Below are 20,960 nucleotides of genomic sequence, written 5' to 3'. Positions count from 1 at the left end.
GGGGGGGGGGGGGGGGGGGGGGGGGTTCGAGATTTCCTCGAAGCAATCTTCCATCATTTTTGTGGAAAATTGTTATCTCTCGTCTGAGCTGAGCTGCCTTCTTTATTTAGGCTAGGCTTGTGGGAAGGGGTAAGATTACAAAGGGTAATCTAATTGACTTAAGGAACTTGTGGGAAGGGGTAAGATTACAAAGGGTAATCTAATTGACTTAAGGTAACAAAGACCTAATTTAGCTAAACTGACCTTAAAAAAGACCAAAGAACAAGAGTTAAGATAATTGCGAAGAGAGTCCTAGAATTCAATACATCATGATCCAAAGGGCGTTCAAGAAAAAGACCCTCAGCAACGCTGCTAACTTCCATCTTTTTTGAGTAAGGATTCTGGTCGAGGGCAACATCTTGGAGTAGATTTGATAAGCTGGCCCACTCACTAGCCTCTAGGTCTTTAAGGTTTCTTCTAAAATCAGCTTTCTACCTTCCAAGCTCCTCAGACCAACATTGATCAACAAAAAAGTTACTTGAATTTATAACTCTATGCCTTCTTTAAGAGATTATGTCAAAGGATTTTCAAGCAGTCATGGATCCGCCTACAACAAAATTCTGTCATCTTTACCAAGTTTTGTACCAATTATCCACCTGCAAGAATTCTTAACAATAGAAGGGCAAAGGATTCTAGAGCTTGAAGGACCCTAGGGCTTGCCAACCAACCCCTAGGACAAGATGGTACTTGCCAATAGTGGCTTTCCTCCAAGCATTTGCTTCTAACTTGAGCTTCCAATCTCATTAGAAGGACCAAGTTCCTCTTATTGACGTTGTCAACTCAACCCTGAGGTGCTTCTAGATTCAAGAGCAACTTAATAGTGTTGAAAATAGATTAGGCTGAGAAGGAAAACACATATAAAATACTTTATTTTATACCTTCTTAAGTCTTTAGACATACTTATAAGTGATAATTAATATTGTGAAATTAGAAATTTCACTGAGTTATTGTTTCAATATTATTTGTGTTCATTTTTCTTATGTAGATTTAGGGTTGAATTAAATGCATGTGTAATTTATATGTTTCTTTTGTCTTACATCATACTAAATATTTTACCCTTTAAACTTGTTCTTCAGGGGGGACGATGATTATATGCCTGGAAGTATAATTGAGATTGAGCTTCATAACTTTATGACCTTTAACCACTTGAAATGTAAACCAGGATCACGTCTAAACCTTGTAATTGGGCCCAATGGATCTGGTAAAAGCTCTATTGTATGTGCTATTGCCCTTGGCCTTGGTGGTGAGCCTCAGGTTGGTTAAATTTCAATTAATGTACTTGATACTTAACCCAAGGCAATCTTTTTCTAGTTTGTTCTTTAGTATAGATTGGTTGAAATCTTTCTTTCGCAGCTCCTTGGAAGGGCGACCAGTGTTGGAGCATATGTGAAGCGCGGGGAGGAGTCTGGTTATGTCAGAATAACCTTGAGAGGGAATACTAAAGAGGAGAATATTACAATTACACGTAAAATGGACACACACAACAAATCTGAGTGGTTGTTCAATGGTAAGGTATCCTGTATATGGTCCATGTCTTTGTTTCTTCAACCTTTCTAACCGATATTAGTTCGTTACTAATTTGAGGTTTTGAGCCTTGCGAGTCTAGAAATATCATTACTTGGTTATCTTAATTGGACTACAACTACAGCAGGAAATACCATGTTGTTTTATCTTTGAACATGTCATGCTTATGGTTTTTCTATTCATTTCCTTGGATAACGATACCTTTAAACAAAGGAACATGAGTTAAATGTCTTTTCCTTGCTTTGGAAATCCCTTGCACTTTCTGCTCAGTGTTTCACATGATATGGCCACCCCACCACTCATTACTGAATGCCTAATGGTTCTCTTTCTCAAGGATATTTCTTTGTGGGCTTTTCTAGAAATATAGATTTCTCTTATGTGGAAGCCTTTCTCTTACACACACCCACTCTTCCATGAAACATTTGTATAAGGTAGCTGTATACCTTTGAAAAGTTTAATTTATATTCCTTTCTTGGAGGGGCGAATAGTCAAGTTGTTCATACTTGTCTTGTAAAAAAGTTGTTCTTACTTGTCATATAAAAAGTTGTTCTTATTTTTCTTAAAAAAAGTTCTTCATTTTGGTTGTCCATCTCCAGGAAAAGTTGTGCCAAAAAAGGATGTAGCTGGAATCATTCAAAGTTTTAACATTCAAGTTAATAACTTGACTCAAGTGAGTAAAATTTAGCCAACTTTTATCTGAGGTATATGCTTGCATGCATGCATGTATGTACATTCCTGTGAATGCAATTGCTCTGTTCTGATTTATTTTCCCATTTCTCTTGTGGGAGAGGAGTTTAGTTTTTACCTCAGGACAGGGTTTGTGAGTTTGCCAAATTAACTCCCGTCCAACTTTTAGAAGAGACTGAAAAGGCAGTTGGCGATCCTCAACTTCCAATCCTACATCGTGTACTTGTTGAGAAAAGCCATGACATAAAAAATATAGAACGAGTAAGTTTAGACTAACTTATTTCTTGTAATTTCATTCCCCCCATGTAGAATTTTTATTATGTTTTTCAATTAAAAAGGAGAGAGAACAGAAGAACCTTCATGTACTTTTTTTTTTTTGAACAAGAACCTTCATGTATCTCTTTTTCATGTATCTTTTTGTAACTTGCTGTTCTTTTGGTTTTAGGCTGTTGAGAAAAATGGAGACACCCTAGATCAGCTAAAGGCATTAAATGTCGAGCAGGAGAAAGATGTTGAGCGTGTTCGTCAAAGAGAAGAACTTTTAAAAAAGGTTTAAATATTTTCCATTAACTTTTTCTTTTTATGTGTGCTTCCATGGACTGATGACCATAGCTATCTGTGTTCTGTCATTTGTAGGTTGAGTCCATGAAAAAGAAGCTGCCATGGCTGAAGTATGACATGAAAAAGGCTGAATACATGGAAGTTAAGGAAAAGGAAAAGGAGGCAAAAAAGAAGTTAGATGAAGCTGCAAATACTTTGAATGATTTAAAGGAGCCAATTGAGTATGATCACTTGGTTTAACTATTTTGATAATCATTTTTCTTACAAGATCAAGAGTTTGAGTTAACCTTTTTGAAAAATCCAATCAGTATTCTATAATTTTTTTTATTTTGCCCTTGTTACTTTAGTTTTTACGAATGTTTTGGTTTTGCTCCAAATGGGGATGGATTTCTTGTTGGAGTATTGCATCTTGTGCTGGTTGTACTTACATAGGATTAAGCTATTTCAATTAAAGAAATTTTGTTGCTGTGGATTAGATCGCTTCTTTTATGGTGGATAGGTATAGATAAGTATGTTAGGAATCACGACTCTCCACAATGGTATGATATTTTCCACTTTGAGCATAAGCTCTCATGGCTTTGCTTTGGGCTTCCTCAAAAGGCCTCGTACCAATGAAGATGTATTCCTTACTTATAAACTCATGATCATTCCCTAAATTAGCCAATATGGGACTCCCTCCCAACAATCCTCAACAATCCTCCCCTCGAACAAAGTACACTATAGAGCCTCCCCTAAGGCCTATGGAGCCCTTGAACAGCCTCCCCTCAATCGAGGCTCGATTCCTTCTCTGGAGTCCTTGAACAAAGTACACCTTTTGTTCGACACTTGAGTCACTTTTGACTATACCTTCGAGGCTCACAACTTCTTTGTTCGACATTTAAGGATTCTACTGATATGGATAAGTTAAGGGCATGATTCTTATACCATGTTAGGAATCACGATTCTCCACAATGGTATGATATTGTCCACTTTGAGCATAAGCTCTCATGGCTTTGCTTTGGGCTTCCCCAAAAAGCATCATACCAATGGAGATGTATTCCTTACTTATAAACTCATGATCATTCCTTAAATTAGCCAATGTGGGACTCCCTCCCAACAATCCTCGTCAAAGTATACATTTGATTATTCCTATAAGAAGTGAAGGAAGGATATTAATGGAGAAAAGTCATACCTTCGCTTTCTGTGGGAGTTTGTACCCCTAAACATTTATTCATTTTCATTATATAAATGAGAAGTTGTATCTTGTTAAAAAAAGAAAAGGAGCGAAGTTATACAAAAAAGTAGAGATGATATATCTCCATGCATGTCGATACTAGACATAATCTCTTTCAAGACCCTTTGGTTCCTCTCAAACCAGATCTTCAATAGGGTTTCCATCCCCATGTCAGACAAGGATTTTAGCCTGCCCGCAAAAAGGAACACCGTTGATAAGCCGAAGGAAGGCACCATCTCTCTTTTGGAAAACACCAACTGTGATTTTTTCTTTCTTTCTATACCAAATACCACTTGCAAAGGTGCTCTGAAGAAAGAGATGATGATGGTTCTCTGATTTTCTCCTACAAAAAACATAGCAACTAGGAGAGAAGGATAGATTGAGAAATTTCTTTTGCAGTAAACCGTAAATATCGAACTTCCCTTGAACAGCCACTCAAAGGAAAACCTTCCCCTTTTTGGGGATGGTAGGCTTCCAAATGATTTGAAATAGAACATCATCAAATGGGGCATGACAAGCCGTAAGAGTTGGGATAAGTGAGTTGGTTGTGCATTGTCCACTGCTTTGGAGAGTCCACCTCTTGGCATCCTCTTTTATAGAAGTTTGAAAACTGCCTACAAGTTCAATCAAATTGATCCATTCATTGTGTTCTTCGTCATTGAGGTTCTTCTAGAACGCTAGTTCCAACTATTCGTACTTTTTGACAAACACTTGCTCACAACTGCTCCGTTGGAGTTCATCACACTATATGGTCTAGGAAAAGAATTTGCTACTGTGGCCTCACCAACTCATAAGTCCTCCCAAAATAATGAAGAAGACACTTATTCAGAAGCTTTTAAACTGATTTTTCAAGATAATCAGCCAGAATTTCCTTCACAAAATTCTCTTTGGCTCTGGCTTTAAAGAGGATTATGTGGATGTTTTTATTGAATTGTGTAGGCACGAGAAAAACACATATTAAATGACCACAAACACCTTCCTACCTCTTATCTTGGTCTCCCTCGTGGCCATAATCTCAAGTGGGCATCGTTTTGGAACCCATTCTAGATAAGATCCAAAAAGGTCTCAACTTCCGAAAGAAGGTGTTCTTCTTCAAGCTGTAGATTGACTCTTATTCAAATTATTTTAAGTGGAATCTCAATCTACTTCAGCAAAGTGAGAGACATACCGTTTGGAGAATCTCCTTTTGAAGCCTCTCATGAATATTGGATACTTCTGTGCGGAAGAGATGGTAGGAAGATTTTGACCTTTTTTGAAAACCTTACCTTTCGGGATGTGTGCATTAACAAAGGTACCATAAATTTAGGGGTTGTAGAAATGAGTTTTGGAAACCTTACCTTGTTATCTCCACTATCTTCTATGTTAGCGGTTTGGTTTACTTTCAATTGGCTATTTCAGGAAACAAAGAAAGGAGAAGGCAAAGTTGGATGCGAAAACTAAGAAGTATAGCACTCTCATTAATAATAATCACAAGAAAAGGATGGAACTTCAGGAAACTGAAAATCATTTGGTATGTTAAAGTTTGTCGGTTTTTTTAATTCTTCTCCTATGTCTTGGGTTGTTCCAACATGTTTGCTTTGTTAGTAGGGGGTGCAAGTGCAAGGAAAATTGAAAGAAATGGAAGACTTGAGGAAACAAGAAGAATCTCGTCAACAGAGAATCTTACAAGCTAAAGAGGAACTTGAAGCTGCTGAATTGGAACTTCAGAATTTGCCTCCTTACAAACATCCCAAGGACGAGATTGTAAGTTATATTTGTATATATGTTTCCCTTTAATTGTAACTTTTCAAATTTTAATAAAAAGTTTGTCTCGACAAAAATGAAATAATTGAACCCGGGCCTATTTTAAGGTTTGATTTTTTGGTACTTATCATAAGGCAATCAAAGAGTTTGTTTTGGATGCATTATTTCTCTATATGTACCGGATAATGTAGTAAATAATTTTTTTATTACTTTTCTGCCTTGTATCTTTTCAACAAAAAAACAACTTTTTATTGATATGAGTAGGAAAAATTGTTCAAGGATACAGGTTCCAAATGGGAATGAAAAAGAAGCAAAGGAAACAAGAGAAAACAGAGAAGAACACATAGCGAGAAAAAACGAGAACAACAAACTTCAAAATAAATTGTTTATGGTTGTTATAAAGTTTGTGGGTTTTTCTATTTTACTTTTTATCATGCTTCACCAGGAACGGTTGCGCGCTCAAATTTTGGAGCTGGAAGTTTCAGCAAGTCAGAAGAGACTTACGAAGTCAGAGATTGAAAAAAATATATCCCAAAAAAGAAATACTTTGAGGCAGTGCTTGGATAAGTACATATCAGAATATTTGATCCGTTGTCAATTCAGCTCTCTTTGGTGATTTATCATCTTACAGTCATGTTCCTCTTTCAGGTTAAAGGATATGGAGAATACTAATACAAAACTACTACAGGCATTGAGAAATTCTGGAACAGAGAAGATTTTTGAAGCTTATCACTGGCTTCAAGAACATCGCCATGAATTCAAGAAGGAGGTGTATGGTCCAGTGTTGCTAGAGGTTTGTATGTTAATACATAAAAGTTTTTTTTCTTGTTACTCACTACTTGATGCCATTTCCCCCTTCATTTTTGTTCTGAATTTTATCTTAGGTTAATGTGTCAAATCGGACTCATGCTGACTACTTAGAAGGTCATATCCCATCATATGCCTGGAAGGTACTCAATTGTTACGTTTATTAATATTATCGTTGTTACTGATGGATATCTTACTTTTTCTTGAACTATTCAAAGTACAAATGCGAGAGGGGATATGAGCTATCAATCAACTCACTTAAAAGCGGAGGGGGCTCATAGAAATTACTCCGATTGACATTAAATCAAGAGTTTTAATTACCAAAAGGTTGTGAAAGAGTTCCACAATTGGATTTTAAGAAGTTAACTTCTAAAACTCATTTAACTCATGGATCTTCTATGCACATATTAACTATTCTTGTGGGACAATCGTCTGACCCTCTACATTTAGTTGCCAAGGTAACTCTTAGGATGTTAAATCCTAAGTAGGTGGTCATTGTGGCTTCAATCTATTTCCTCCAAGTTACTATTTTCATCGACCCTTATTGACAATTCATGGAAATAGTTAATTTTTCTGAGATCTTGTTCTAAGATAATTTTTGATTTCAAATGGACTTCAATATTTTTGTTATTATTTCTTTTATGAGTAATAAAGATATTATAGAGAAATAGCCAAGCTGATCAACCTTTAAGGGAAAAGGGTTGACAAAGCCTTTCCCCGAAGAAACTATGTTATAAAAAGTCTTTCAATCATTAAGGATCATCTACAAATTGTTGGTGAAAATATTTTCCTAGGATTATAACACCACTAAGAAGAGAAGAACTATACACTACGACAAAAGGAACCAAACGGGGCTCCCTTTTCTTCAAAATCTCTGAAGTTTCTCTCCTTGGAAAGACCCAGAAGAAGAGTCCTAGGCACGCAATTCCATAATATTTTCGCAACCCCTTTGAAATTCCAGCCTGTCAAGACCTCCAAAAGCCAATCATCCACTAACTCGGGAAGATAGATCACCAGACCAAACTAATTTCAAAATGAAAGACCATTCTTCTTTGAGACACAAACAGCGCAAGGAGAATCTCCCAAGAAGCAAACTTTCTCTAAATCTTCACGTGGGAATTAATACTTTTGTGAGCAAGACATTAGAGAAAAATCTTCAACTTTTTGGGAATTTTTGTATCTCCAGATAGCTTAACGAAAAAGCCTTTCAGCATGGGAACAGTAGTAAGTTTGAGAAATGTAGATTTGGAAAAGAAGATATATGACGATACAAGATGCCAACTTTATCTTGCCCAGCCGCACAATGTCAATGCTGGCTAGAAGGCCCACATAACTGCCCATTTCTCTTTTAGTATTCTTCTTTTTAACAAAAAGCCCTCTTCTAAAGCCAACACCCAATCCTGATGTTTTTTGTTCCTACAATCTGCTATAAAAGTATGCCTCTCCGAGGAAAGATAGATTAAGTTAGAGAACAACTTAGCAAGAGGAATCATGTCAGTCTAAGCATCCTCACTCTTACTTGGAAACAAGTTCTTTGGTTGTTTGAGTCTCTAAAGTTCAAAAAATCTATGAGAAGGAACTTTTTTTTTGTTTTTTTTTTTGCCATATTGAACTGGAGTTATTCTTTCACCCTTTTAGGGAGGGAGAAAGGATCAGTTGCATCTGTCAACTTCATAAATGTGATCCTTTTCCAAAGGGCCTGAGTAAACCTGCAAAGCCATTTCAGGAGAAGGGCATTGTTTTATTGTTTACAGGAACCCACCCCCGAGGCCCCCCCACAGAACTTCACTTACCAGAGAGAGGACCAATCAAACAGATCATCTCCAACAAAGCAAGCTATTGTCCTTCTTCAAAAGGCCTTCTCTTCTTGAGCAAACCTTCAAAATTATTCTAGGAGAAGTGTATTGTTCCATTGCTTAAAGGAACCAACCTGAGTCCCCTCCACATGGACTTATACAAAATTTAGGATTCATTCCTCCATGATGTTCTGATTTTCCTTACTTGTGGTGGCAATTGCTTGATTTACAGTCCTTCATAACTCAAGATTCGGACGATCGTGACATAATGGTAAAAAACTTGGGTTCATTTGGCGTTCCCATCTTAAACTATGTGGGAGGTGAAAGGCGCACAAATCAGCATTTTGAGCTGTCTGAGGAGGTATTTGTCAAAGAAGTGATGATTGAAGTTTACATTTGCACTAGTTTCTAATGATGATGATATTGAATGAACAGGTTCGTGCATTTGGCATATATTCCCGGCTAGACCAAATTTTTGATGCTCCTGCAGCTGTAAAGGAGGTTTTGACCATGCAGTTTGGTTTGGAGCATTCAGTAATGCTTTCAAAACTCTGTCTAATATGGCGTTAATTTTATTGTTAAATCTGAAATCCAGCTTTATGAAATATGGGTAAAGCTTGTATCAGAAACGTTTTTTCCTTTTTACTTACTTTATAAATGTACTTCTTTCCTCTTTCCAGTATATTGGCTCAAAGGTAACTGATCAGAAGGCAGACGAGGTCTCAAAATTGGGAATTTTAGATTTTTGGACTCCAGATAATCATTATCGATGGTCTCGCTCTAGATACGGTGGTCATATGTCGGGAACTGTGGAACCAGTTGATCGCTCACGTCTTCTCTTGTGCAGTATGAATATCGAGAACTTTCCTTGAAATCTTTATAGAACCCTTGAAAGCTGTGAATTACATGACTTTGATTAACCTTTATTTACTTTTTAGACTTGGATGCGGGAGAAATTGATGGGCTTCGGTCCAGGAAAAATGAGCTAGAAGAATCTATTTCTGCGTTGGAAGAAAATTGTAAATCAAGTCAGACTGAACTAAGATTGATAGAGGATGAAGAAGCTAAACTTCGCAAACATCGGGTACATCCAAAATAATAAAAAAGATTAGTGTCTTCTTGTTGAACCTGGGTTATATAATGACCATCCTTGTGTGTGCTCCTCAAGTCCTTAATCATTTGAGATTGGGGTTTATGTATTATCTCGTGAATATACAAAAATTAACTCTAAAAAATTTGCAGGATGATATTTTAAATACTGTGCAACATGAGAAGAGAAAACGCCGTGAAATGGAAAATCGCATTGGTAAGTATTAATAGCTTTGTGTAATTTTGATTATTCATTTTGTGAATTAATATTCTTTTGGTAATCTAGATCAAAGAAAAAAGAAATTAGAATCTATGGAGCGGGAAGATGACTTAGATACTGTTGTGGCCAAGCTTGCCGACCAAGCTACAAATTTTAACGTTCAAAGGTTCAATTGTGCAATTGAAATTAAGGTTAAGTCTCACATTTTGAACCTTTTTATATTTGTATTAATATCTTTCTCATCATTTGTCAAATTTGTTCATGAATGCAGTTATAAATATATTTACATTCTAAAACTTGATATCTTTTATTGGCAGCATTTGCTTGTTGAGGCCGTTTCCTATAGACAGAACTTGACTAAGAGCCATATGTCCTCCATTGAAATTGAAGCAAAGGTAATTTGTCGGGAGAAGTTGCTGAAATTATATTTGATTACAACAATGCGTGCTAAGGATTTCAAGTGAACTTTTGTCTTCATTTCTCTTTCTATCTTCTAAATGGGATTCTATTGACATTCCGAAGTGTTTAATTTCCAGTTTTATTTTGTTCTTCTTCTGGAGATTATTGCTTCCCTAATATTTACTAGTTTCGTATGATTATATTTTTAGATCAGAGAATTGGAGGTAAATCTGAAGCAGCATGAAAAGTTTGCTCTGCAAGCGTCAGTGCAGTTTGAGTACTGTAAGTTATGCCCAAATTTCAGCAAATTTCTTCTGCCTGTTATAATATCTGAAAGATATGTAGAAATAACTTTTGGATGTTTCTATGTATAAACTGCATATATTCTGATTATTATACTATGTGTTTTATAAGTTACTTGTTGGCAATACATGAAACAGCTTCAACATTAGAAATGGTTTTCTTATAAACTATATGTATAGTGATTTTATCTTCAATCTTTCATTAAGTTGCTTTGCCTTTTCTTTTGGTTCTTTTCAAATGCATGAGACATTTAGCTCATAACTTTGCCTCCTTTTTTTGTCTCTCTCTCTTCATTTTGCTGATCCTTCTTTTTATTAATTACTCAATCCTTGTTCCAGGCAAGAAGGAAGTCGAGGACTATCGACAGCAACTCTCAGTTGCCAAGAAGTATGCAGAATCTATTGCTGTGATCACACCTGACCTTGAGAAGGAATTTCTTGAGGTTTGCTGAGTTCTTATTGAAACGTAATTTTTCTTTGGTTTGTTGTGGTTCGAGTGATGACTGATAAGGTCTGGTGTATTGCAGACAAATTTATGCTGTAGTAGATTACATTGAGCTTTTACTGTTTCTATAAACATGCCCTTTTATTTATATTTGGTTCTTTTGAATTATAGTTGCATTGTCCGTGATGATATGAAATGAATAAAGAAACAAAACCATAGAAGTTACAAAAAAGCGCCAAGGAATATTTATTTTTGGGCTTTGGTGACAAGACCTTCATGCAATTACTTTTGTAGTCTTATGTGATTCATCTAATAAAAGAAAAAGAAAAGTGACAAGGTGTATAATTGTACATCACACTTCTTGTTCTAGAATGATGGATTTCTTGCTACACATTGAGATTTTGATAATCTTCTTGAACACATCTTATTCCAGGTGAGGAATGTTGGTTTGAAAAGAGATTGGAGAGTAGGGCAGGCTTGGATTAAAAACTTATATACTGCCATTCTTTGTCTAGAATCCCCCAAACCCCTGTATTCCGTGATATGGTTTTCATTGCTCCTTTCACCAGTCCACCTTGATGTATATTTTGAAGAACAAAGAAATGAATAAGTCTTCCTTTCCGAATATATAATCTATGCCACATGATTCATCTCTTCTTTCAAAAAAGTTTGAAGGCTGTCTCACCTTGGAAGAGTTGCGCTGACTTTCAAAATTTTGATCCCTTCCCTTTGCACGTCTTCTTTTGTAATCATTAATGATTGCTGTCTATCAGATCTTTGGATTGGCCTAGGCCCCTCAAACTTATCTTTCCTTCCATTTCCTCTATTGCGAACTCAAAACTTCTCGGTGCAAGATTGTTGGAATGGGGCTACCCTTGCTTGATTAGTTTGTACTAAAAACAGTATCTTGAGAATGATTTGTTTCATTTTTTGTGTAGATGCCTACTACAATTGAAGAATTGGAAGCTGCTATTCAAGATAATATTTCTCAGGCTAATTCCATTCTGTTCTTAAACCATAATGTGCTTGAGGAATACGAACATCGTCAGCGTCAGGTAAGGTTGTCTTATTATCAATTTTTTGGTTGCTTGTGCATGCTGAGTATGTTTATGCTGTTCCATTACAGATAAATACCATTGCAAGAAAACTAGAAGCTGATAAACATGAACTAAGGAAGTGTATGGCTGAAGTTGATGAGCTGAAGGTATAGATCATTTCATTTTGTGTAATAGCTAAGTTTATGTTATACTTGTTTGGATTATATGATTATATACCATTGCACGACATGAGCTGGTTAATCTAGACCAACTAAATGATCCAATTATTCTTGCTTTTCGGAGAAACTATCAATATCATCTGGTGATAGTCGGCTGTGCAAAAGAAGGCCATGGTGTGATCATAGTCATAAACTAGGACATGCTAAAGACATTACTTGGAAAATACATGGAAAACCAGAATATTGGAAGCCAAATACTGGCAATTCAGAACGAGAAACTAGGGGCAATGCTGCTCTCTGAAAAACCAACCACCGCTTACCAAAAATTTGTTGTACATTTACTTAATGACTTAATAGTACATGTGGATGATATTGTTTTCACAGGACATGTTCTTGACAAAATGATTAACATCTCCTCTCAAAGAGATTTGAGATCAAAGACTTGGAAAATCCAGGATACTTGCTAGCAATTGGAGTAGCAAGATCTAGCAAAGGATTTATGTCACTCAATGAAAATAAACTATAGATCTCTTAAGGGATGAATGGTTGCAAACAAGTGATATATCCATGGACGTGAACTCAAAACTTGGAGTTAATCCTGAAGATGAACTAGTTGATCAAGGCAGGTATCGATGACTAGTCGGAAAGCTAATATACTTGACTCACAATTGACCGGACTTTAGCTTTGCCGAAAGCATGGTGAGTCAATTTTTGAACAAACCCTCTAAAGAACATATGGAAGGTGTGTATAGAATATTAAGATGTCTCAAGCATGATCCCGGAAAGGGCCTCATTTTCAAAAAGACTACAAACCAATCTCTAGAAGTTTACACTGATGCAGATTGTGTTGGATCTCCTGTTGATCGCAAGTCAACGTCAGGATATTGTTCTTATGTATGGGAAAACTTAGTAACCTGGCTCATCAAGAAGCAATAAGTTGTACCCCAAAGTAGTTTCTGAAGCCGAGGATCATTAACCCATGGGATTTATGAAGGAATTTGGCTAAAATGCCTTCTCGCTGAACTCAAGGTTGAAGGTACTATTGAAGTACTTGTGATTATCAATCTGCATAGCCATTATAAGAAATGTGATACATCATCTTTGAATGAAACATGCTGAGATAAATCGTCACTTCATCCATAAGAAGATTGAAACAAATACAAACGGATTTGAGATATTTGCCTTCCCAACAACTAGTTTATGACATATTCACTAAGGCTTTTCATCGAACCAATCTTGGTGGATTAATTTTCAAGCATGTAATGACACTAGTATCTACCATCCAGCTTGAGGTTGATTGAGAAATATCTCGTATAGATGTGAGGGTTTCCTCACCATTCAATGAAAGAAAAAACGTTTCTCCCATACATAGCTTTGGAACCTTTTTTATTGTATGTGTGCTGGTGGTAGCGAGCGTGTTTTTATGGTTTGTTACTTCCTTTGTGGTTTAGCAAACAGTCATGTGATATGCATATTTCCCGATGCTTTTTAACTATTTGTGAACTATCATGGTAATATTACAAATATTATTTGCAGGGAAATTGGCTCCCAACTTTAAGAAAACTTGTTTCTCAGATAAATGAGACTTTTAGTCGCAATTTTCAAGAGATGGCTGTTGCTGGAGAAGTGTTATTGGGTACTGAATTTTAATGATCTGAAAATTTACTTCCTATGGGGTCTCTTCTTCCTTATTCTTAATTTCCTTGCGATGGTTTTTTTCCCTCTTAGATGAGCATGATATGGACTTCGATCAATATGGGATTCTTATTAAAGTGAAGTTCAGGTGAACTTAGCTTTTGATACCCACTTTAAGATCTAAATATATGTATATTTTTTGTGCTTGAATACTGTTTTTGGTCAAATGTATCTGAATTATAGAGACTGTCATGTCACTGGCATTGGTTGATTAAGATATATTTTCAAATCATTGTTACTTCCGGAATAGTTACCAAGACATTTCACTTTGTATCCTTTTTTAATGATTTTCAAGTATTGTGGTCTTACCTTGTTGTATCACTCTGAATTAAGTGTTGGCGGTCTTCAACTTTTCACTTCATTTCTAGGTTCAACATGACTCAATCTTACTGCCTGAAAATTCGTTCTTTTGCAAGTATTCCAATATATTGTTATGAACTTCCACATTACTGGATATCATTACTATCCACCCAATCTTACCTAAAAGAAGCATCTTGTTCCAAATGTTTGACATGTTCTATCAAAAGTTGCGAGAACGAAACTAATAGAAAAGCAATACATTCATTCAATCCCGGTTCCTGAAGAGTAGACAAATAAAGGAAAGTTTTCCTTTTTGGACAAGGAACCTCACTGGAAACCAAAAATGATATGTAATACAAGATATTTCGGTTCAACTTGAGTTTTTGTGTTTAGGTTTGATTAAATGGCAGTATACTGAGTGCATCTCAGGAATGGTGGCCGTATTGCTAGGAGTTGTATACTACAATCGAGTATTTTGTGCATTTACCTTTCAATAGACTTTCCAGTCTATTGTTGCCCTCAATTCCTCTGTTCAGTCTCTACATATTTATGATAATATTGTTGCTATGTTTACTTATTACATTTCTTATTTCTTGAAATGCCATTAACAGACAAGCAGGTCAGCTTCAGGTTCTCAGTGCACATCATCAGTCGGGAGGGGTATTACAGCTCGTCGCAATCTTCTTTTCTTGATTAGTACGAGGTAACTGTTTCATAATGCTTTTGATTTTTTATTTGCTAGGAACGCTCGGTGTCGACAATCTTGTATCTTGTTTCCCTTCAAGACCTTACCAACTGCCCATTTAGAGTAGTTGACGAGATAAACCAAGGTAAGTAACTATACGAATTTCTTCTACTGGCACAAACAAGTTCTGTTAAATAATTTTGCCTATTGTCTTTTGATAGGAATGGATCCCATAAATGAACGGAAGATGTTCCAGCAGTTGGTGAGAGCTGCCAGCCAAACAAATACACCACAGTGAGTACCTATTACTCTTCAACCCTCATGGTTTTTTAGTCTCTGGTTGAGCAGTCTATGCTGAGTTATTTCTTTCCGTTGGGATATGGAGCCTCATGCCTATTTATAGTAAAGATCCAGTAGAGATATATATGGTAGGATATATTGGTAGAAATATATATGGTAAGATATATCGTAAAATCTGGTAGATATTTCGTAAAGAGAAATATGTGGTAGATATTTCGTAAAGATCGGATAGAGATATATATGACAGATATTTCGTAAAGATCAGATAGAGATATATTTTGCAAAGATTTAGTAAAGCTATATGTAGTAAACTGAAAAATGTAATTTATTCATTCTCTGTATTCATCTTGATGAGTGTGTGTGTGAACCTAACACTTTCTACTCATTAAAAAAGTTTTTTTATGTTTTTAATGTTCTGACCATATAGAAAGATTTTTGTTATAGAAAAAAACAGTTTAGAAATCTATCTGCATATAGCTCCTGAAATAAATTCAGTGAACCAAAAATTGTAGCTTTGTAATAATGATTTCAGGTGCTTCCTACTCACTCCAAAGTTACTTCCAGAACTGGAATATAGTGGGGCCTGTAGTATACTGAATATAATGAATGGTCCTTGGATCGAGCAGCCCTCGAGAGGTTTTCTTCTTTTCCCATTGCCTTTTTTCTCGAGTAACATCGATTACGATCAACAACCCATTTCGTAAAACTTTTGTACTGCAGCATGGAGCAATGGAGATAGCTGGGGAACATTAATGAACTACGTTGGAGCAAGCCGATGTTGATCGACGATTAGCGGATTGCAACGCTGAGGAAGACAATGTTCGATTACAGAGTCCTTTCTATGAAGTTAGCTGTCCTTTCTCCTATCAAATGGCTGCTAGTCCTTAAACGACTGTGATTTATTTATGTTTTTATTTTGTATAGCTGAATTATGCCTTCTTAAATTCATCTGTAAAGCTTTCCATCATATTTAGCAAATGAGGGATGCTATAACTAATGGCAGGGTTCTTGAGATAATTATATTTATATTTTTAAGTATTTAGAAAGTCTAAATCTAGACCATTTGTCGGTTGGAGATTCCACGTCGGTTGAGGAAGAGAACAAAACATTTTTATAAAGGTGTGCAAATCTCTCCTAGCAGGCGTTTAAAAAAAAAGAAAACCTGGAAGGAAAGCTCAAAAGAGAAAGTCTAGAAAACAATATTTGTTAGTGGTGGACTTGGACAGTTACAAATAGTATCAGAGTCAAGCATCAGGTGATGTGCCAACAAAAATAAGTTAAACCCTGAAAGAAGTAAGTTAAACCCTGAAAGAAGTGTACACGTGATGGTGTTCTAGCAAAAGGACACCGACCTTGATTGTGTTTCCGCTTGCATTTTGCACGCATTTTGAACTTTTATCCAATTGACATGAACTAACATAAAAAAAAAAAAAAAAGCTATAACCATATTTTTCCATAACAAAAAACTAACATAAACTAAAAAATTGAGAAATAAACAATAATCAGATGAGGTGAAAATGATTGATTCTGAGCTACTTTTGAATCAGTTCAGAAACAAATGAATATGCAGTTTCCAAGTTTCAAATTCTTTATTGAGATACCATACCAACTCTGTTAACGATCTTAACGAAATCTTCGGCCGCTGAAGACGATTCGAAAGGCGTATGCACGAGGGCTAATATTAAACAAATTGAAGAAGAAGACATTTACAGTTGTAGACTAAAATTCTTCAAGCATTTGATGATGGGATCTTGTAATCAAGCATTTCCCTTATGTTTAATCGAATCGAAGGCCCCATCGACGAGCATATATGCGCGCTCTTCCAGTATACTCCTTTAGCACCTGTTGGCTTGTTTACCTCCACTGATTTCTGTTAGATGAATGTGAAGAATCATCAATATGGTGAAGACTAATAACTTCTTCGAAACCAATGGAGTTTTTGAGAATTCGAGATTAGGAAAGAACATACTATTGCAGCAAGCAAGTTCACGAGGAGGTCATCTTCCGAAAAGTCTGCCTTCCCGAAAGGTAAGTGAACAATCCCGGTTTTATCCGCTCGGAATTCGACTTTTCCCTGCTTGAATTCTGCTATAGCCTGAAACAGGACAAAGCTATTATGAACAATTTTATTCTCAAATTGTGATGCATACATGTGTAGATAGATGAATCTGACCTATACCTGAGGTATATTTGTCGTAACGGTGCCAGCTTTTGGGTTCGGCATCAGTCCTCGAGGTCCTAGAAGCTTACCTAGACTAGCAACCTGATGCAAACAGAGAGGACGGGGTTAACAGATTAATTGGTCGTTTATAGTTGCCACAAAACTAAGATATCTCGAAGTCCACACCGACTCCGAAAGTGTATACCGAAACAATTCACACATAAATCTATGGCATGAACACAACACCGTATCTTAGCTTAATTTCGGTCGTAGCTAGTAGCCAAGAATACTTTTCGTATAAGCATGAAACGAAAAATTATTAGTTGCATACAAGAAAATTGGAATCACGTGTTCGGTGATCGATTTCAGATTACATGGGAACGTATACTTTTTGGAAAGCCACCACAGTGTATGATTGAAAAAAGATAAAGAAATTGTACCTTGGGCATCATATCTGGTGAAGCAATTAGCTTATCAAATTCCATGAAACCTCCTTTGATCTGTTCTATCAAATCCTCACCGCCAACCAAATCAGCTCCTGCGTTTTTCGCTTCGTCGAATTTTTCACCTACATGATTCACGAAGCAATAAGATAATAAGAAATGAGTGAAAAATTTTGTTGAAAAAGCGACGCAGCATATGACCAAAATAAGCTGAATCTCGAAATTCATAGATGACAAGAACGATGGGAATAGATAGAGAGAATCCATATCTAGAAGGAAAAATGAATTCAGAAAGCCATAGCTCGAAGCGTTCGTCTCATCAAACCGACTTATCAGTATTAGCCTAGGACTATGAAGATTAAATCAAGAACAAAAGTAGGAGATTTGCTCATAAATTATGAAGAGGAATTCATATAAACAACCCCATGATAGTTAAAGCAATCTCACTAACAGAGCCGTTTTGTAATGGCTCAAGCCCACTGCTAGCAAATATTGTCCTCTTTCAGCTTTCCCTTTCAGGGTTCTCGTCAAGGTTTTTAAAACGCGTCTACTAAGGAGAGGTTTCTACACCCTAATAAAGAACGCTTCGTTCTCCTCCCTAACCGATGTGGGATCTCACACGTTTTCAATCAAGCAAGCAAACCTCCCTTTCAATTCGAGGATTCTCCACCACAAACCATAAGATTCACAAACACTGAAGACGATAATACCTGTGTTCGTACAATAGCTACTTCAAACTATTAATATCCTTTCCACAATGCTCTCTCAATAAGGAAACAACAATTCTTCACAAGGTAAAAAAAACGAAACGAGAACTCGTTGATTACTTCTACCGTTGAATGAAAATATTGTTTAAGTTAAATTTAGTGATTACCTTGAGTAAGCACAGCTACCTTGACTGTCTGTCCAGTTCCCTTGGGAAGATTTACCTATGTAAAAAGTGAAAATTGGTGATTTAGGACATAGATATAGTAGAACCAAAAGAAACTTACTGTTGCTCTCAGCTGTTGATCGTTATATTTGGGATCGATGTTTAATCGGAAGTGGGCTTCGGCGGTTTCCACGAATTTCGTCTTAGACGTTTGTTTCAACAAAGATATTGCTGTTTTCAGGTCATACTCCTTTTTACTTTCCCTCAATTTTTGAATTTCCAGGAACCTCTTTGATCTGGTCTGCATGTTTTCAGAACACAATTTCATGTTAAAGCTGATGCAACAGTAATAAGAGAAGGTGGAAAATACATATTTTGAAAGAACAAAGCTTACAATATGTACTAAAGTAATGCACACATCATTTATGGACCTCTTTTTAAATATACGGTCGGGTCGGGTTCAAAATATGTAACGGCCCAAACCCACCGCTAGCAATATTGTCCTCTTTAGGTTTTCCCTTCCGGGCTTTTCCTCAAGGTTTTTAAAACGTGTCTGCTAGTGAAAGGTTTCAACACCCTTATAAAGAATGCTTCATTCCCCTCTCCAACCGATGTGGGATCTCACAATCCACCCTCTTTCGGGGCCCAACTGATGTGGGGTCTCACAATCCACCCCTCTTTGAGGCCTAGCATCCACGATGGCACTCGTCCCTCTCTCCAATCGATGTGGGGTCTCACCATACACTCCATTTCGGGGCCCAGTGTCCTTGTTAGCACTCGTTCTTCTCTTCAATCGACGAGGGATCTCACATAATAGAACTTCGAAGAAAATAAGAGCCGATGCTACAAAGAACAAAATAAAGAAACAGAACTAGACCGCCCAATTGCTAGAGTTTTCTTTCCACCTCAAATGGCTCGCAGTCAACTAATGAAGCCATAATTGGAAACAGACATGATAGGAACAATCACTTCTAGAAGTTCATGAAACTAGAAAGAACAAACAATCCAACAGAGATTTTAACCAGAGGTTGAACAAAAATGAACATTCCACTACTTACATAAGCCTTATGGTAACAGTAGAAAGTAAAGAATCAATGAACAGAGGAATAACAAACTAAGAACGCATGTACAAAACTTTTTACAGCCAAACAAACACCAAAACCATATCCAAAAAGGCAGTCAACGAGATTAAAAACAGCCAAATACATGAACGTAGCTCAAGCTTACCCTGTCCCTCTTAAGAGGCAATGCAGCCTTTCCCCTCTTAATCTTGGGCGCAATTGAAGCAGCTAATCCATCATTCTCCTCTCCATTCTCATCCACAACCTCAGCCACTTCAATTTCCGCAGCTAAAGCAGCCACAACCAAATGAACCCTAGATTCTCTTCTAAAATTAAGGTCGACCCAATTGATAGACCTCCCTCCCCTGCGCTGCAGAGTTAAGGGGTGGCATAAAGAGAAGATGTGGGCGGTGGAAGAGGCAGCAATCGGCCTGACGGCGAAAAGGGAAGAAAGGTCCAGAGGATGCACTGAAGAAGTGCGGGCCATGGCAAGGGGTGAGGGCACAGTGGGGCTATAACCGGCCATTGCCATGGAGGAAGAAAGAGCTCAGTCCGTCGATCAAAGAAGAAGAAGAGGTTTCTGGGAGTCTATCAACAAAGAAATGGAAGAGATAAGAGAGGCTCTGTATTGGATGTTTCGCGCAGTCATCAATACAAAGCGGTGAAATTCTTTTCCCTTTGGATAAATTTTAATTTTAAACTTACAAAAATAGGTGAAAGTATTTAGTAAATAAATATTAAATTTTTATAGTTTAGATATAATGAACACAATAAACATGTTATTTTAATTATTTTTATGTTCATATTAATGTCTAATTTATCATTAGATAATTATTAAAACATTTATATGATTTAAGTTGAAAATTAAAATCTAAATTAATTTCTAAAAGGAAAATTGATCAAAATTTTATCATAAATTGATATAATTTGAGTTTTTAAAAGTTGTTATTTATGTAATTTTAAACCTGTAAATTGAAAATATATATATATTAGATAAATTAATAATAAAAAATATGTTTTATCAATACTAAGAGTAAAAGTAATTCAAGCACTAAATTTCAAACTCCAATGTCATTTGTTGTGATGTCCCAGGCTCTGAAGGGGTGGATTGTAACGTTCCACATTGGTTGAAAAGGAGAACAAACCACTTAATGGGTGCGGAAACCTTCCCCTAGCAGGTGCGGTTTAAAACTTTGAGAGAACGCCCAAAGAGGACAATATTTGCTAGCGGTGGATCTGAGTCATTACAAATGGTATCAGAGCCAGACATCGGACGATGTGCCAACCTTCTCGTTATTCCCCAAAGGGGGTAGACACGAGGCGGTGTGCCAGTAAGGACGCTGGGCCCCAAAGGTGGTGGATTTGAGGGCGGTCCCACATCGATTGGAGGAAGAAAAGAGTGC

General features: G+C 36.6%; 2 protein-coding genes across 3 annotated transcripts in view; one reads left to right on the top strand and one right to left on the bottom strand.

Moving 5' to 3' along the window:
* The window catches only part of LOC111456423 (structural maintenance of chromosomes protein 5), an 18,594-nt gene extending 2,535 nt beyond the window's left edge, over positions 1-16,059 (top strand). For both annotated transcript variants that reach the window (XM_023098276.1, XM_023098277.1), the window contains exons 2-30: positions 1,116-1,293; positions 1,393-1,546; positions 2,160-2,233; positions 2,362-2,511; positions 2,696-2,800; positions 2,887-3,032; positions 5,423-5,534; positions 5,612-5,767; positions 6,213-6,334; positions 6,416-6,560; positions 6,652-6,717; positions 8,603-8,731; positions 8,806-8,904; positions 9,051-9,216; positions 9,309-9,454; positions 9,613-9,676; positions 9,746-9,870; positions 9,997-10,074; positions 10,288-10,360; positions 10,720-10,823; positions 11,764-11,880; positions 11,952-12,029; positions 13,578-13,677; positions 13,770-13,824; positions 14,648-14,696; positions 14,779-14,866; positions 14,943-15,015; positions 15,554-15,657; positions 15,742-16,059. In XM_023098276.1, the coding sequence (XP_022954044.1) occupies positions 1,116-1,293; positions 1,393-1,546; positions 2,160-2,233; positions 2,362-2,511; positions 2,696-2,800; positions 2,887-3,032; positions 5,423-5,534; positions 5,612-5,767; positions 6,213-6,334; positions 6,416-6,560; positions 6,652-6,717; positions 8,603-8,731; positions 8,806-8,904; positions 9,051-9,216; positions 9,309-9,454; positions 9,613-9,676; positions 9,746-9,870; positions 9,997-10,074; positions 10,288-10,360; positions 10,720-10,823; positions 11,764-11,880; positions 11,952-12,029; positions 13,578-13,677; positions 13,770-13,824; positions 14,648-14,696; positions 14,779-14,866; positions 14,943-15,015; positions 15,554-15,657; positions 15,742-15,803 (3,118 nt within the window). In that variant the 3' untranslated portion in view covers positions 15,804-16,059. The remainder of the gene's footprint in view (positions 1-1,115; positions 1,294-1,392; positions 1,547-2,159; positions 2,234-2,361; positions 2,512-2,695; positions 2,801-2,886; positions 3,033-5,422; positions 5,535-5,611; positions 5,768-6,212; positions 6,335-6,415; positions 6,561-6,651; positions 6,718-8,602; positions 8,732-8,805; positions 8,905-9,050; positions 9,217-9,308; positions 9,455-9,612; positions 9,677-9,745; positions 9,871-9,996; positions 10,075-10,287; positions 10,361-10,719; positions 10,824-11,763; positions 11,881-11,951; positions 12,030-13,577; positions 13,678-13,769; positions 13,825-14,647; positions 14,697-14,778; positions 14,867-14,942; positions 15,016-15,553; positions 15,658-15,741) is intronic.
* A 461-nt stretch (positions 16,060-16,520) lies between these two features.
* On the bottom strand, positions 16,521-20,201 carry LOC111456548 (50S ribosomal protein L1, chloroplastic-like). Its single transcript, XM_023098464.1, has 7 exons — positions 19,724-20,201; positions 18,618-18,797; positions 18,500-18,554; positions 17,623-17,750; positions 17,201-17,284; positions 16,991-17,116; positions 16,521-16,891 (listed from the first exon to the last, which is right to left on the bottom strand). The coding sequence occupies exons 1-7, from the start codon at positions 20,087-20,089 to the stop codon at positions 16,751-16,753; spliced, it is 1,080 nt and encodes a 359-aa protein (XP_022954232.1). The 5' UTR covers positions 20,090-20,201; the 3' UTR covers positions 16,521-16,750.
* Positions 20,202-20,960: the final 759 nt, after the last annotated feature.

This window comes from Cucurbita moschata, unplaced genomic scaffold, assembly GCF_002738365.1.
Source record: "Cucurbita moschata cultivar Rifu unplaced genomic scaffold, Cmos_1.0 Cmo_Scf00018, whole genome shotgun sequence".
Lineage (NCBI taxonomy): Eukaryota > Viridiplantae > Streptophyta > Magnoliopsida > Cucurbitales > Cucurbitaceae > Cucurbita > Cucurbita moschata.
Note: the sequence above shows the minus strand (reverse complement) of the source record. Positions and strands in the feature narration are given on the sequence as shown.